Source organism: Theileria parva, chromosome 2 (assembly GCF_000165365.1).
Source record: "Theileria parva strain Muguga chromosome 2, complete sequence, whole genome shotgun sequence".
In the NCBI taxonomy this organism is placed as follows: domain Eukaryota; phylum Apicomplexa; class Aconoidasida; order Piroplasmida; family Theileriidae; genus Theileria; species Theileria parva.
The window spans coordinates 1182483-1196612 of NC_007345.1; the positions used below are offsets into that span (position 1 = coordinate 1182483).

Below are 14130 nucleotides of genomic sequence, written 5' to 3' on the forward strand. Positions count from 1 at the left end.
AAAATGTACAATGATGACATTAACTGAATGAGGAGGAGTTTAAGTCGTGGATGGAGTCGTCCAGGAGTGGCGTGAAATCGGCTCTCGTTGGCGCCAACAATCGACATCCAAAATCATCATCAGATTCTTTCTCATCAAACTCAGCCAAATTCACCGATTTAGTATCAGTATCATGTGTGTGAGTATGAGTATGTGTGTGAGCTGTGCCAAGCGAGTCTGAGTTGGTATGATTCAGGTTTCGGAGAAAGACAATTTCATCTTCAGTGAGGCCAATTTCATTAATTTTAGAATCCAGTGGTAATCCCTTTAACAAATTCATCATCTCACCCGATAACACTGCGGCACCCGTTTTAGTGCTAATTTCCCCAGTTTTCCCTGTTATTTCCGGAATTTTAACACTTATTTCCACAGTTTTAGTTGATTCCATAGATTCAGTGTTGGATTCAGGTGTGTTCATAGTTTCTCCAAGTTTCACAATACTCCCCCCTGTTTCATTTTGGTTACTGGGTTCCATAGGTTTGAGTGCTAATGAATTTTCAGGATTGGAATCAAACCTTGAAAATAGTTTCTTGAACTTGGATTCAATGTTGGATAGCATTGAGACGCCCTCAGGTTCAGCTTTCGGCTTCACATCAAACGGTTGAATCTCACCTCGAATCTTGGCAAAGTCACTTGACATGACATCGAGTTTATTCTCCAAACAAGTTAAATTATCAAACTTCACATTCCTAACATAGTGTTCCAACATGTCATTTGAATTTTTTAGTTCCTCCGACAAATCCAGCATCTTATCGTCAACTCTCGTCATCTCAGATGCCACTGTAACCAACTGGTCGTGACAAAGTGATTCAGTATGAGTCGGGGGTTCACTCTTGGAGTTTACAGGGTTTTCATCTCCTATTCTTCCGTCTTCCCTCTTGAGTGTTTGACCAGAGTTTAACTTCCTAATTACTAATCTCGTACCACCCTCAATCACTCCCTCCTAACAACATTTTAAAGTTAATATATTTAATTTTATATAAGTCAAATTAACTCCCTAAAATCATACCTTATGATGTGGTTTGATGAGATGTTTGATTTCGTAGATATCCTCTTGGTTATTTTTGCACATGAATTCAATTTTCGAGAGTTTTTCGTTAATGCTCGTGAGGATTTGGGCAAAGTTGATGCTGTTGGATCTGCTAATTTCTTGCATTTGTGAGTTGGAGTCAATGACCTGCGCTGACATGTTTCTCCTCGGCTGAGTAATAAATGACATTGCAGGAGTTACGAATTTCTGCTCCTTGTACTCAAAATCCATATTCCTAGGCTTGTAAATCCTCTCATTGTAGTAGGCAAACGAGGGGTCGAATCTGGGTGGAAACCTCTCATCGTACCCATAAACGTTGGCATTGGTTATGTAATGCATTGGTGACAATGGCACTGCCATTTTTATCTTCCCACCCTCGTTTACATACTGCTGCTTAAATACGGGATTCATATTCTGACGCTCTCCGGAAGGAATACAACAACCCAAAGGAGAACCGTTTTTCATTACCAAATTCTCTAAATAATTTATAAATCTAAATACCACAAGTAAGATAATAATAATTTATTGTATAAAATTGAAAATTGGCATGAGTGTAGATTCAATTTCAAGTGCACAGGTGAGATAATATGAAATTAATGTTACACTATGAGTAAATTTATTATTTTTTTCGTTTCCAAGTTAAAATCTTCTTCTAAATTACTCTTCAAATTGAATTTATCAACTGCATTTTCCCTTAAGATTATCAGATTTTGGTGTAGATTTTCGTACGTTTCATTCATCTCCAGGTCCAATCCTACAGATTAGTTATAATAATTTTTTTACCTGAAAAATGCTTAATTGAGCATGCGAGTGAGTCCATGAGTTTAACTAATTCGGGAACACTGTAGTAGTCAATTCTTTCATGAATTAACTTTAACAACTGGGTCAGTAGTTGGTAAACCTGGTCAGTAACAGGGAACTGAATTAAATCACACAAACAATCAAACAACTTCAAATCCACTCCAACCTTTATTCCATCCTCCTCTAATATATTAAGTATTGTGTGTAAGCAGTACCTGTGGTGTGTTTAATGAGATTTAGCAGTTGATCAACTACATGAAAATTAATAAACTAAAATTTCACCTGTAGAATTGATAAATTCAAGATTGTGAATCTCTTGATTACAAATTTGAAGTGTTGTTACTGCCTTTAAGATGTCAATTTTCTCCTTCAAACTGAAGATTTGAGATGAATGTTGGCCCAGCTGATTTTTAATAAATTCCATACAAAATTCTGTAAATCTGTTTAATCTAGTTTTTAGACCATTTTTAAGCACATTTTCCACTGTGACAACACACTCCTGACCAAACTCTATGAGATTAACATTCCTGTCACATAATTTTCCACACATGTGAAGGAGATCAATTGTAAGAAACGGTTTCATCTGGCATGAATTAACACAGTAAAAAGGATGTAACACGTCTCTCACCATTATTACACAGTCCAGCAAATCCCTTTTATCCCTCACCAACACTATAGTAAATTCTATTTAGTATAAAATTACCTTTAGCAATAATATTCTCTATGGAATTGAGTAACAACGAGTATAAATTGGAATTCCCTTGGAATAGTGACGAAATTGTTATTTCAGGTTTGTAGTATCTAACTCCTTCATGGCCAGGTTCAACCCTGTAATAATAATTTTGGGGATCAATTTTATAAAAGAAAACATGCGAATTTTCACGTAAAGTACTGGGAACTATTCTCCTGACATCAATTAACTTAATATTATTATCCCTGATATTCCCTATGATAGAGTAGAGATTGGGTAATATTTTAACGGCATTACTTGTTGAGTATCTTGAATAGTCTGACACCAGTGATATCAGATTGGCAACAAAGTCAAACTTGTGTTCCCGAATCTTAAACTTGTTTATGACTACATTTTCAATTTTCTCATACAATTGCTCAAAATTCTTCATGTAACTTACAAATTTACCAGGTAAAACGTGATTTATAGTAGTGTCTTCTAGACTCCTGGATGACTCACTGTTTGTTAATTTCCACGGCGTATTATTAGTGTTAATATTGTGTTTCCATAGCCTTTTAAATTCAATTCTATGATGCACTGAGGAAATTAGAAATTCGGATCTACATCCAAATATACTCCTCAGGACCCTAACATCACCCAACTCCACAGTATTCTCTGGTACATTGGATGACTCACCACCGAGTGCGTACAGTTCAAAATTTGCGAAATCCAATTCCTTCATGTTAAACACAGTTGAATGTATTTTGGTGTATAGTTCTACAAAATTTGGGTCCCTTTTATGCTTGAAAAATAACTCACCCACTGACACCAAATCCTCAACACTCAAACAATCAAAATGATCAAAAACCTGAGCGTATAAAACGTCTGTTAATTTCTTAAACTTAAAATCACCCAACACCTTTAAAAATTTTATCACATCGCATAACTTGACGGCGTTGTGATCATAAGACTGAGCTAAGTCAGGATGTGTTGTACGCAGATTTGGTATCATGTGATCATAGAAGATGAGACATAAGAGGTTGAGAAAGCTTTTGTATCGTTCCTTGTGTCTTGAGAATACTTGAAATGTGTGAATAATTTGTGCTGGTGTGAACTTGTGAATGTTAAGTAACATCTGTGACTGTACCAAATTTCTGAGCTCATGCGTTAGTACTGAAAGATGATCAAAAATTAGTAACAACATGACATTGTGTTCTAAAGTTATTTTCCTCAAATTTATTAACTTTTCCCATTGCAATTGGAGGTTATTAATTAACCTTTTTTTCATCAAATTCAATTCTATCTCATTCTCTAACTTGGTTAAATTAACATTTTCCAAGTAATTACTGAGAGAATTCAGGGTAAAATCTTCTGGGCAGCCAAGAATATTGTGAGTTACAGCAGCGACTAACTCATAACTTTCGAGAGTGTTTACGGATAAATTTACCTTTAAACGTTCATTTGTTACTTTACAAACTTTAAAAGTCTCCACTACGGGTGGTTTAATTGTGTTGTTGATGTCGATGAATGGGTTGTAGGTGGAGTCATCTCTGTTGGTCCAGGTTCTTCTGAGATCATTTCCCTCAAATCCTAACGAATCCGTAGCATCTCTTTTATCCTTTATATCATAATAATTTACAGTACTATAGGAATTGATAGTATTATGGGCAAATTTGACAACTCTACGAAACTGCGTTTTAGACCTTAAAACGGCGTTAAAGAGCTTTAGAATGTTTAAACTTAGATAATTATTGTACATAATATTTCTTGACATGTGTAAATTTGAGTGATACACATTGTATACCGTGGAATCCACAAGAATTTCAGCAGATTATATTTTTTCAACTAATTTTAGAAAAAATTATTTTTATAAATAATTAATTTAAAATTTTGGAATTCGGAATAAAAATTTACAAACCTATTCATAAACACTAAATTTCATAATTTGATACAAATTAACATATAATCCAAGGTAACAAATAAATCAATGTTAAATGTTTGGAAATGTGAGAAAGTGTATGAGAAATGGTTAAAATTGCGGTTCCCCATCCGTTAAGAATGTTATAATTAATTATAATAATGTAAAATATTATGCTTTAACTGCAAAAAATTTCGTAGGATATGGAAGAAGAGTATACAGAGTGGGATCAATTCAGCTCAGAATCTTGCGAAACCCTCAAATGGATCCCCTGGTTCACCTCCCTAGAAGGCCACGAATTCCTCCTCGAAGTATCAAAATTATTCTCCAATCAAACTTTAATTAATTAATTAATAAATAAATAAATAAATTAAATAATGATTTGATAATTTGTAGATTGAGGAATCGTTTGTGAGAGATCAGTTTAATTTGAGTGGGTTGAAGAGTTTACGTAATTACAACGGAGCGATGAGCATGATCCTTGGTCCGGCACCTACGGAAGAAGTTTTCATGGACGGGAAATTCCTCGAACTTTACATGAACGCCACTGATTTATACGGAATGCTACACTCCAGATACATCACCACACCCATAGGACTCAGACTAATGGTATCCCCAACCCACTTCCTACTATTACACAGTTAATCACATTGTTAACATGGTCAATAGTATAAATATGTTTATAGAGGGAGAAGTATCAGCAAGGCGTGTTTGGGCAATGTCCTCGTGTGGAATGTCAGCGTCAGAATGTGTTACCGGTTGGGTTTAGTGACAATTTACACAATCACAGGATAAAGACATATTGTCCCCGATGTCAGGAGGCGTATGTCATCAGGTCTGGCGAAGTCCACGCCGACATTGACGGCGCCTTTTTCGGCAGATCATTCCCTCATCTGTTTCTACTCACTTTTCCTAACCTCATACCAGACCAGCCACCAGTACCCTTTGTTCCCAAAATCTTCGGGTTCAAAGTCCACAACATCAACTCACTCATTAAAATCAAACTCGAAAACGTATCCAACATTTAAATTATATTTATTTAATTAATTATATTTATTTAGTTAAATTGTTAATTTGGTTAATTGTGTTAATTAATTGTGTGATTAAGTTATTTTTAGGGTGAGTTTGGAAAGATAGAGGACGAGGATTCCAATTCGCAAGATGAGATGAAGTTAGATTAAATTTCTACACCCCATCACTTAATATTTTAACTCAATTCCATAACATTTTTAATTATTTTAATATATTTTACAATTTAATATTTAGAATGATGAAAGTTACGAAATTTCTTTCTTCGCAGAAGGTTTGCGATGCCTTGGTTATGTTTGGGCTACACGTTAATCGGACTCCTTTCGTCTCACATCCAGGTATTTCCACTCTATTATCCACTATACTCTCCTAGAATTAACTATACAAATGTTTATATAGAATTAATCATATAGAATTAACTATATAAATGTAAATTAGGAGTAATGGCTGTGGCTCAATTATTGGAGATGAAATCGTTGGTAGAGCACAGAGCACATTTTACACAAGAAGATGTTAACAGAATGTACCCATTCGATTCCGAACTCGCCAAAGTATTTTTTACACAATTCCACACATTTACTCAATTTTCTCGAGTTTACTCAATCTTCTGAGTTTACTCAATCTTCTGAGTTTGCTAAATATTTTGAGTTTACTGATGTTGTTTTAGAAGGCGCAAGTGGCTGTGGATCATGACTTACCAATTTCACACTATAATCTTGATTATCTAGATAAACCAGGTACAACATCCAGTTCCTGTATTTAACCCCGTTACCCTCTTTAACTCTGTTACCCTCTCTAAATCCGTTGACCTTAACTGTGTTAATATTTTGTAGGATTTTTGGAGAGTTTATTGGAGGAGCGAAAGTTGAATGAGCAGATAGCAACTGAGGTATTATCCTCACCAAAAGGCAATTACACACCACCCGAATCCCTCAAATCATATAAACTGCCCACTGTAACATTATAAACTCTGTAATATTTATTAGGTCCCGGTGGAGTGGCGCGAACATGAGTTGGCGTTTACAGATTTAATGATTGACGTACAGCCTTCAATACTACGAGAAATGGAAACTCAAGCTAAAATGAGAGAATTCATCAAAGAACATCAAAAAACCTTCAAAACCAAACAAAACTAATTTCAATCACATAATCATTAATTATATATTTAATATTAATTATATATTTAATATTAATTATATATTTAATATTAATTATATATTTAATATTAATTATATGTTTAACATTTATTGTGGTCAGATTAAAGTGTTAATGTTCTAGGGGAAAGTTAATTTGAGTGGTGATTTTTCTATCCCTCAGGATCGGATGCGGGAGCTGAATCCCATTCAGTAACAAATTAAATTCTTTATTACTTTGGTTAGGGTTGGATTTGATTTGTATGCCTAACTGGTCCAGAATTTCCTCTAAATTCTTGTCAACCACGGGGTCTGTCGTCTGGAGTTCCAATAAATAGTATGCATTAGGGTTAATTTTAGACCAATTTATGTCATTTTCCAGGGCAGAGAGTTTGAACTTGAGGGTTTTGAGGTCAGTTTCCTCAGTGGAAATAGGATCAGAACCAAGCACCGTCACGGAAATGTCAAAAACTTGCGTATTTGGACCAAATTGTGATTTCTTCTCCAGTAGCTTTAGCCTAAATCTTATCTCTCCAACTAATTCCAACTGCTCCCTACCGTTAAACGGGTTAAAAATTGTTGATTTATCTATTATACAAGTGTAAGATTTTGTGCATAGTTTGTTTTGTATAATATTTCGTATTTGGTTGTACATTGGCTCGTCTGTGGTACCAATGACAAGTCCATTTTGGTTAATTTTAAGTTTACTTGGGAATTTAATGGAATCTTCAGGAATCCCAAGCCTTGCTCCGATAACTGTGGAAAGTGATTCAGTAAACTTCTTCTGCGATGGTGAGCATACGTGCCAACCAACAGGCTTATAAGCTATAAATAGACGCTCACAAGGACCTCTAAAAACTATCCTCACCTCATCAAATATATTTGCCATAAAAATATTTCATTGAGTTTACACCACACACACTGATAATATTATTTTTCCAATTTTGTTAAATATTGTTAATTATATTTGAAATAATATTTTATTTATATTTAAAATAATATTTTAATTATTTTTTGAAATTTTGGGTATAAATGGTGAAGAATGTGGAGGTTAATATTCTTCCCTGTTTAATCAAATATTCCGGGCCCACAGTGTTTAAAACCAAATTTAAAGATAAAATACGGAAACTATCTGAAGAATCCGAAGATTCCCCAAGTTCCACAAATGAAACAGAATCTTCAGATTCTACAAATGCTACGGATTCCACAGATTCCGTAGCGATTCCAGGTACACACCTACGATCACCAAATTTTTAGGCGGATTTGACATTAAAGACATTTGTGGAAATTGCGCCACTAACGCCAATTTCTCAGTGGAGGTAACAGAAAAGCTAACGAGAGACGTGTATTACTCTATGAAAGGCGTGGATAAACTCCTGAAAGACAACTACTACGTCTTATTTAGAGGCCGTCAGATGCGAGGAAGTAACTTAGCCCTGGAGAATTTTGGGTATAAAATGAGCGTAGTTACCAGAGACTACAGACATAAACAATCAGACTACTCCAAAGCCACAGCAAATCCTTCCATACACCTCACCAAAACCGCCGACGTTTCTTCCGTCACGTACCTTTTCACACTATCAATAGTACACAAGTCTAGATTATAAGTTGTTATCTATGGTTTAGGGTTTGGGAGCTTGAGAATGATGTTAGTCCACTAAGTGATAATCTCGCCGCTTACAAATATTTATTATTATCCAAACCCGTAAGTCACAACAAAATTTCACATTTAATACCTTTTCACATTATTTAATATTTAATTGGGATTTAGTTGAGTGATTATGAAGGTGAAGAGGAATATTTCAAATCTCTAAACACTGATTTCACACAATAACATAATTTAATATTACATTAGTTAGTGTGTCGTAGTACGGTTGATAGAATGTGGTATGACTGTGTGTTAAGGGTTTCAGGTTGTTTTAGGGCGTTATTTGCCATCTCCTTAACTTCTGGAAAAAGCGACAATATTCCTAATTTACAAATTCCACAGGTAAATAAAGCTAAATCTCGTGTTGAAAAATCATTTTTAAGGTTTTGAAAGTTCTGTATAACAAATTCTTGAGAAATTTGAATTCCAAATTTCCCGCACAAATAGGCCAACTAAATCATCTTAAACTAATTTAAACCTACGTTAGAGAATTGCAATGGGTTAAAATTGTTAAATTTTACTATTTTACACAATAAATTCCTTGTCAAGTCCAAGTCTACAGATTGAATTAGTTGGAAGAGTTACCTGTCAAATTAAGCTTTAAGAGGTGGGATAGGATGAATAATAATTCCTGTAATTCACCGGAATTATACTTTAATTTAAGAGCTGATAATACCATTTGTAGTAGCTCAGTGTCAACCAGTGACTTTGAGTAACCTCTCAGAATCACAGAAAGTTGATGTAATGACGCCTAAAAATGATAAATTAAAAGCTTAAAGTTACGTGGATCACTAGTTTACTCATGTTTCTGGCTAAATTTTGTAAATATTCCCCTCTCAGTGGATGATTCGTAGTGGAGAAAACACTGTAAAGTTGTACCAATGACCTTAAATCCATACTATTCATACACTTTAATGAACTAATAATGAAGGGATCTAAGGTTAAGAATATTTCTTCAGTGTTGAAATTGGTTAAAACGTCTGAGATTACCATCGAAAATGACTTTGGTGTCATTGTTTCCATATGCTCTAACAGCTCTTTTAACAATAATTTTACCATCTTCTCATCCTTATTCTTACTATACACACTCAATATCTAAAGAAATAGGTTTAAAATTGGTAACTTTATTATCAGTTAAGATTGTGTAAAAGAGTACTAGAACGAGAGGGTATGAATTCTTGGCTGAGGAAAGTTCTGAGATTATTCTTTCTCTAAATTTTACAGCGATATCTGAGTCACAAAGTCCCATCTTACTAAACCCAAATAGAAACCCTAAAATCACATCAACAAAGTCATCTGAATGTGTAAAATCACAACCTATCTAGGGTATGAGATACCACAGCATGAGAGTAAATCAGAGTCTTGAACCATTTTTAACGATTGTTTCTTCAATTTTTCCTTAAAATTTAAGTCAGATAACGGGCTTTTAGTAAGAATAACTACCATTCTGGATAAATTATTACTGCTAAAACTATCCATAATCAAGTCAGCTCTTCTAGTCAGGATATTCCATGTTTTCTGGTCATTTGGGCCTCTTTGTACCACCTGGTCCATGATACTAACCAGCCTCGAAGTACCAACCCAGGGCACTGACGCCAACACATCACCTGAAACACTAACTAGTCTAATCCTACTCAAAATCATAAATATAAAATATAAAATTATTAAAAAATTATTCTCCAGGGCAATCGTGGGTGGAATGTTGTATAACGTCGGAACAAATTGTGTAATCCGGGTTAAAAAGTTCAATCTCATAAACCTGTGAAATATGCTTTAAATGTACGTTTATAAGCTCAGTTATACATTTGTTTATGGAATCCTGGGAATACTTGAATTTATAACTTTTAAACTTGAACATGTGCAGGCCTCTGTAGTCACACAGTACTATGGAACAATTTCTCCTATTGAGCTTTAGAAACACGAAGTTAGCCAGTTTCTTTAACATTTTAATAGCCTTGGAATCGAAATTCTGGACCTGTAACAGAGATAATTGGAACGCCAATGTTCTAACAAGTTCCTTGTTCGGGTAAAATTTCACCGAGTTGATCAAACCGTTACATAAATTAATCAAATTTTGACAGTTGACAAGTTCCAAAATAGCCCTTTCATGTATTTTAAATGGTAGTTTTTTACTACTTAAAACCAAATATAAATCAATAATTGACTCTCTTAAGTCATCTTTACAGCCGTCAATTCTCTCTTTATACCTGGGTTCTAGGCTTAAATCTTCCCTTTCGTAAATTGAAATTACCTTCAAAAACAACTTTTCAACTCTTTTAAAACTATTTTCGTCATATTTATAGACTAATTTTAACACTGTAACAACGTGTGACAGGAGTCCGAAATCACCTCTAACAACTCTTTTTGCAACTATTCTTTCAAATAATGTTAAAATTTGGCTAGACATTTTATTTATTCTAGTGTGATTTTTTCCATATATATCCCTCACATTACACTCGAAGAGAATTTCCAAATACTCACAAACGCCAATCAACATAGTATTTAACACAATTTTACTAATTGTACTAGGCTGATTGTGTACTGAATTGTGAATAACCTTGATGATGTATGTGATAAATTTAAAGTCAATGTGATGACTTGAGATTGTGAGACATTTGATATAGTCTCTGCAAATGCTTCTAAAAGTACCATCAAGTCTGAGGAGAAGATAAATCGATAAATCATCAGTGTACTGGACTTTAACTCCCATTGAGTTATGTGTATACATCACTGATCTCGTGGCTATTATAGCATTGATCAACTGGAAAATTGAGTAGTAATTCCTCTTTAAACTTACTTTAATCAGCTTTAGCCAGTCGTTAAATCTTCCTCTGCTCATTTTACCACTCAATACATTGTTCATATTCACTATAAATTTTGTGTACTCCGGGGTATGGGAGTGTGTGATCCCAGTGGCATTTTCCCGTATTAAAACTCTTTTTCCTGATCTCCCATGATAAATAATATTATTAAGGAGCCTGTGTAACCTGTTGAGGTACGAAATGGATGATTTTAAAGTGGGTAAGAATTTAGCCCTGACGGCCAAGATGCCCAAGTCAACACTCTGTAAAACAGATTTATAGACTTTAAAATTATTTTCATATGTTAAATGATCAATTTTGTTAATGAATATTTCATTTTCTCCAATTTTAGGCATTTGGGATAAACAATTTATGGCAAGTTTCCTGAGCTCAATAGGGCCACTTAAACTCACTTTAACAAACCAATCGATGCTAAATAAGTACAAAAACGACTCATCTCCAACAGTTAAAAGCTTACTTAACATCATCAGCTTAAGCTTATCATCTCTGAGTAAATCAAACTCAAAGGGTTCTATTAACCACAACTGTGACAACAAGCACACAGCTTCGTTTAAAATGTAAATTGACTTGTTCTGCAGTTTTGCAGAGTTTAATCCAAACTCTAGAACTTTGTTAAAATCTTCCGAATTTATAAATTTCAAGGCCAACGCCAACTGTAGAATTCGAATATTCCAGTAAATCTCATGGTACTGTGGCTCAGTATAGGCAGTACTGGCCACAAAAAAAGAGTTACTCAGAACAAAGTTCCTAATGTACGGGAGAATAAACTTGTTTCTATGTCCTGATTTTAAAGTGATAACTAAAATCTCATAACAAAGTTGAGTCGCATTTGGAGGATTTCCCGTTTCAACTGCCAACAAACAAATACTAACCAGAAAATTGAGGCAATTATCCGTCTGATTTTCGGGGAGAAAACCTTGGTTGGCCAAAGCGTTGGCTAGTTGTGGGCATAGATCAAATTTATACCTCAAATCCTGGGTACACTTGAGCTTATTCAAATCCGCTTCATTTCTATCATTCTCATCTTCATTTAGAAATATAAGAATCAAGAGTGAAATTTCCAATAATTTCTTGGATTTCCCTTCAATTTTACCATTTTTTAACAAATCTCTCAGTAACTTCTTTAATAAATTTATTTCACCTATGTTTAGTTTGGTTGTCTGAGAATTTATCAAATTATCCAAAATCTCCTCAACTTTTAAATTTAAACTTGATAAACATTCATTAAAATCTTTATAATTTAAGTCAGAACAATGATTTGAGGGGTATTCCCGGGAATCCAACGACACATCTTCATTTATTGTGAGATTCTCATCATTATCTCCTAAAAATGACGAAGTTTTTATAAACTCGACAAATTTATTACTAAAGTCAACTAATGTATATGTATTCATTTATAAAATTAAATTAACTAAATATACATACTGAATCTCACTAGAATCAGCCTTGAACTTTACACTATAAATTTCATAATTAAACAGCTTAATATATATAAAAATAATTGAAATTAAAAATTTACGATGTTAGAAAGCCTCCAAAGGTCCAGACTTCCATGTGTTTGATTTCAAAGTGGTAATCGTCCGAAAGCGGTTCATTATCAAATGTTTCACTATGTGCTGTTGTTCCCACTTTGAACGCTTTACCTATGGTAATGGCCGGGTTATTTCCTCCTCCAATGATTACTGAGTGATCACTGGAGTAAATGAAACACCTGTTCTTGCCTTGAGATTTGAAAACTTTTATGTTTCCCCTTTGAAATTTGAACACAAAAGTTTCTCCTGAGCCGTAAAACCTAAGATTATACCTGATTTGAGGCGTGAAAGCGCCGAAAACTCCACCTTTTGAATCTTCTATTACTATTATACAGTTGTCCTTATTTTCGAGATTCTTGTAAAAGGTGTGGTAACTTACTCCGTCGTGGACTGTTTCGAAACTTAGAATCCACTCCCTAATCGCAACACTCGCAGGTAAATATGAATTTAATTTCCTGACCATGTCAAAGGTTAAAATTTTACTTCTATTTCCAATAGCACTGAAATGATCCAAATTGACATACTTATCATTTGGTTCATCCAGTTCCTCCGGCGCATCAGTTAGCGTATTCCAACTCTCAATTAAGCTATTACTTGAAAAAGGGATCCTTGTGATTCTTGACCGATCTGAGGAAGGCGTTGAGTTATTGCACATATCCAAAAGTGACATGAGTTTGTTTGTGCATTTGTAAGCCAATTCCTTGTTAAAAAAGCCAAATAGAATCGATACGTGTGAGTTACTCCTTTTAAAAAGCTTACTATTCTTACCCTTGTGTCCTGGTAAAACTGAGAAAATTGCTGAACCTATTCTTGAAAAATTAAAACCTACTGACTTTTTACTCCTTTCTGGCATTGGATCAGGTAATGTAGATTCGAAACTAGAGCCGCTGGAGTAGTGTGTTGTTTCAAAACTATCGGAATACTGCTTTAGGACCACTTGTAGGAAGCCGTTACATCGCATATCTTCCAATCCGAGCAACTCCTGGGAAGGTCCGCCTATACAGCCGCACTCTAGAATATTCTCCATATCTACGTGTATCTGATAATATCCTTGACCGTGTTCATCTACGTTTACGTCTCTGATATCTGGCTCAAAGGTCAGGGACTCTCTCGTCAGTGTCAAAACGCCCAGAATCGACCTAGAAATGATGCAATACTGGCATTTTTCTCTGAATACAATTGTTTCATTTTGTGAAGTCCTTGGTGATAGTGATTCGTGTGAATTCCTGGGTGAAGAATCTGAAATATCTGACTGAAAGGTGGATAGAACCGCCTCTTTTATGGCACCAGGTGTTAGCCTGTATTTATAGTCGAATGACGACATATCAAATCATCATAAAGTATCGAATCATGTTTTCCGAGATCTCATCTTTAAATTATACTATAAAACAGGTTCCCACAAATATCAGTCGCACTATACATAATTTTACCTTTTCTAGTCCTTTATTTTTTTCTTTTACATTATTTATTTTACACATGCTTTTTATATATTTTGTGATTTATTAATT

The 14130-nt window shown here is 34.5% G+C and overlaps 9 protein-coding genes across 9 annotated transcripts; 3 read left to right on the forward strand and 6 right to left on the reverse strand.

Annotated features, from left to right (window-relative positions):
* Positions 1 to 19: 19 nt before the first annotated feature.
* On the reverse strand, positions 20 to 1534 carry TpMuguga_02g00582 (uncharacterized protein; the record flags this gene model as incomplete). Its single annotated transcript, XM_760055.1, has 2 exons — positions 20 to 982; positions 1049 to 1534. The coding sequence occupies 2 exons, from the start codon at positions 1532 to 1534 to the stop codon at positions 20 to 22; spliced, it is 1449 nt and encodes a 482-aa protein (XP_765148.1).
* A 64-nt stretch (positions 1535 to 1598) lies between these two features.
* TpMuguga_02g00583 (uncharacterized protein) lies at positions 1599 to 4314 on the reverse strand (the record flags this gene model as incomplete). Its single annotated transcript, XM_760056.2, has 5 exons — positions 1599 to 1823; positions 1853 to 2053; positions 2086 to 2121; positions 2153 to 2542; positions 2574 to 4314. 5 exons carry the CDS (start codon positions 4312 to 4314, stop codon positions 1669 to 1671), a joined length of 2523 nt encoding a protein of 840 aa, XP_765149.1. The 3' UTR covers positions 1599 to 1668.
* Positions 4315 to 4389: 75 nt separating this feature from the next.
* Positions 4390 to 5679, forward strand: csnk2b (Casein kinase II regulatory subunit family protein). Its single transcript, XM_061305413.1, has 4 exons — positions 4390 to 4769; positions 4855 to 5067; positions 5145 to 5471; positions 5577 to 5679. Exons 1-4 carry the CDS (start codon positions 4662 to 4664, stop codon positions 5637 to 5639), a joined length of 711 nt encoding a protein of 236 aa, XP_061161381.1. The 5' UTR covers positions 4390 to 4661; the 3' UTR covers positions 5640 to 5679.
* Positions 5669 to 6648, forward strand: TpMuguga_02g00585 (uncharacterized protein; the record flags this gene model as incomplete). The annotated part of the gene is made up of 5 exons (XM_760058.2): positions 5669 to 5825; positions 5926 to 6038; positions 6155 to 6224; positions 6321 to 6442; positions 6474 to 6623. Exons 1-5 carry the CDS (start codon positions 5726 to 5728, stop codon positions 6621 to 6623), a joined length of 555 nt encoding a protein of 184 aa, XP_765151.2. The 5' UTR covers positions 5669 to 5725.
* A 105-nt stretch (positions 6649 to 6753) lies between these two features.
* On the reverse strand, positions 6754 to 7509 carry TpMuguga_02g00586 (uncharacterized protein; the record flags this gene model as incomplete). Its single annotated transcript, XM_760059.1, has 1 exon — positions 6754 to 7509. One exon carries the CDS (start codon positions 7507 to 7509, stop codon positions 6754 to 6756), a length of 756 nt encoding a protein of 251 aa, XP_765152.1.
* Positions 7510 to 7564: 55 nt separating this feature from the next.
* Positions 7565 to 8454, forward strand: TpMuguga_02g00587 (Ribonuclease H2 non-catalytic subunit (Ylr154p-like) family protein; the record flags this gene model as incomplete). The annotated part of the gene is made up of 4 exons (XM_760060.2): positions 7565 to 7848; positions 7878 to 8184; positions 8247 to 8325; positions 8392 to 8454. Exons 1-4 carry the CDS (start codon positions 7653 to 7655, stop codon positions 8452 to 8454), a joined length of 645 nt encoding a protein of 214 aa, XP_765153.2. The 5' UTR covers positions 7565 to 7652.
* A 5-nt stretch (positions 8455 to 8459) lies between these two features.
* Positions 8460 to 10023, reverse strand: TpMuguga_02g02240 (putative integral membrane protein; the record flags this gene model as incomplete). Its single annotated transcript, XM_061305543.1, has 6 exons — positions 8460 to 8720; positions 8751 to 8824; positions 8854 to 9019; positions 9052 to 9363; positions 9425 to 9540; positions 9606 to 10023. 6 exons carry the CDS (start codon positions 10021 to 10023, stop codon positions 8472 to 8474), a joined length of 1335 nt encoding a protein of 444 aa, XP_061162153.1. The 3' UTR covers positions 8460 to 8471.
* Positions 9916 to 12502, reverse strand: TpMuguga_02g02450 (uncharacterized protein). Its single transcript, XM_061305576.1, has one exon. The coding sequence runs from the start codon at positions 12482 to 12484 to the stop codon at positions 9941 to 9943; it is 2544 nt and encodes an 847-aa protein (XP_061162154.1). The 5' UTR covers positions 12485 to 12502; the 3' UTR covers positions 9916 to 9940.
* Positions 12503 to 12584: 82 nt separating this feature from the next.
* Positions 12585 to 14008, reverse strand: TLDC2 (TLD family protein). Its single transcript, XM_760063.2, has one exon — positions 12585 to 13997. The coding sequence runs from the start codon at positions 13944 to 13946 to the stop codon at positions 12606 to 12608; it is 1341 nt and encodes a 446-aa protein (XP_765156.1). The 5' UTR covers positions 13947 to 13997; the 3' UTR covers positions 12585 to 12605.
* Between the last annotated feature and the right edge of the window lie 122 nt (positions 14009 to 14130).

Coding starts and splice junctions, on each gene's coding strand:
- csnk2b (XM_061305413.1), top strand. CDS start 4,662: ATGGAAGAAGAGTATACAGAGTGGGATCAATTCAGCTCAGAATCTTGC. Junction 4,770..4,854: donor GCCACGAATTCCTCCTCGAA/GTATCAAAATTA, acceptor GATAATTTGTAG/ATTGAGGAATCGTTTGTGAG. Junction 5,472..5,576: donor TTAAAATCAAACTCGAAAAC/GTATCCAACATT, acceptor AGTTATTTTTAG/GGTGAGTTTGGAAAGATAGA.
- TpMuguga_02g02450 (XM_061305576.1), bottom strand. CDS start 12,484: ATGAATACATATACATTAGTTGACTTTAGTAATAAATTTGTCGAGTTT.
- TLDC2 (XM_760063.2), bottom strand. CDS start 13,946: ATGTCGTCATTCGACTATAAATACAGGCTAACACCTGGTGCCATAAAA.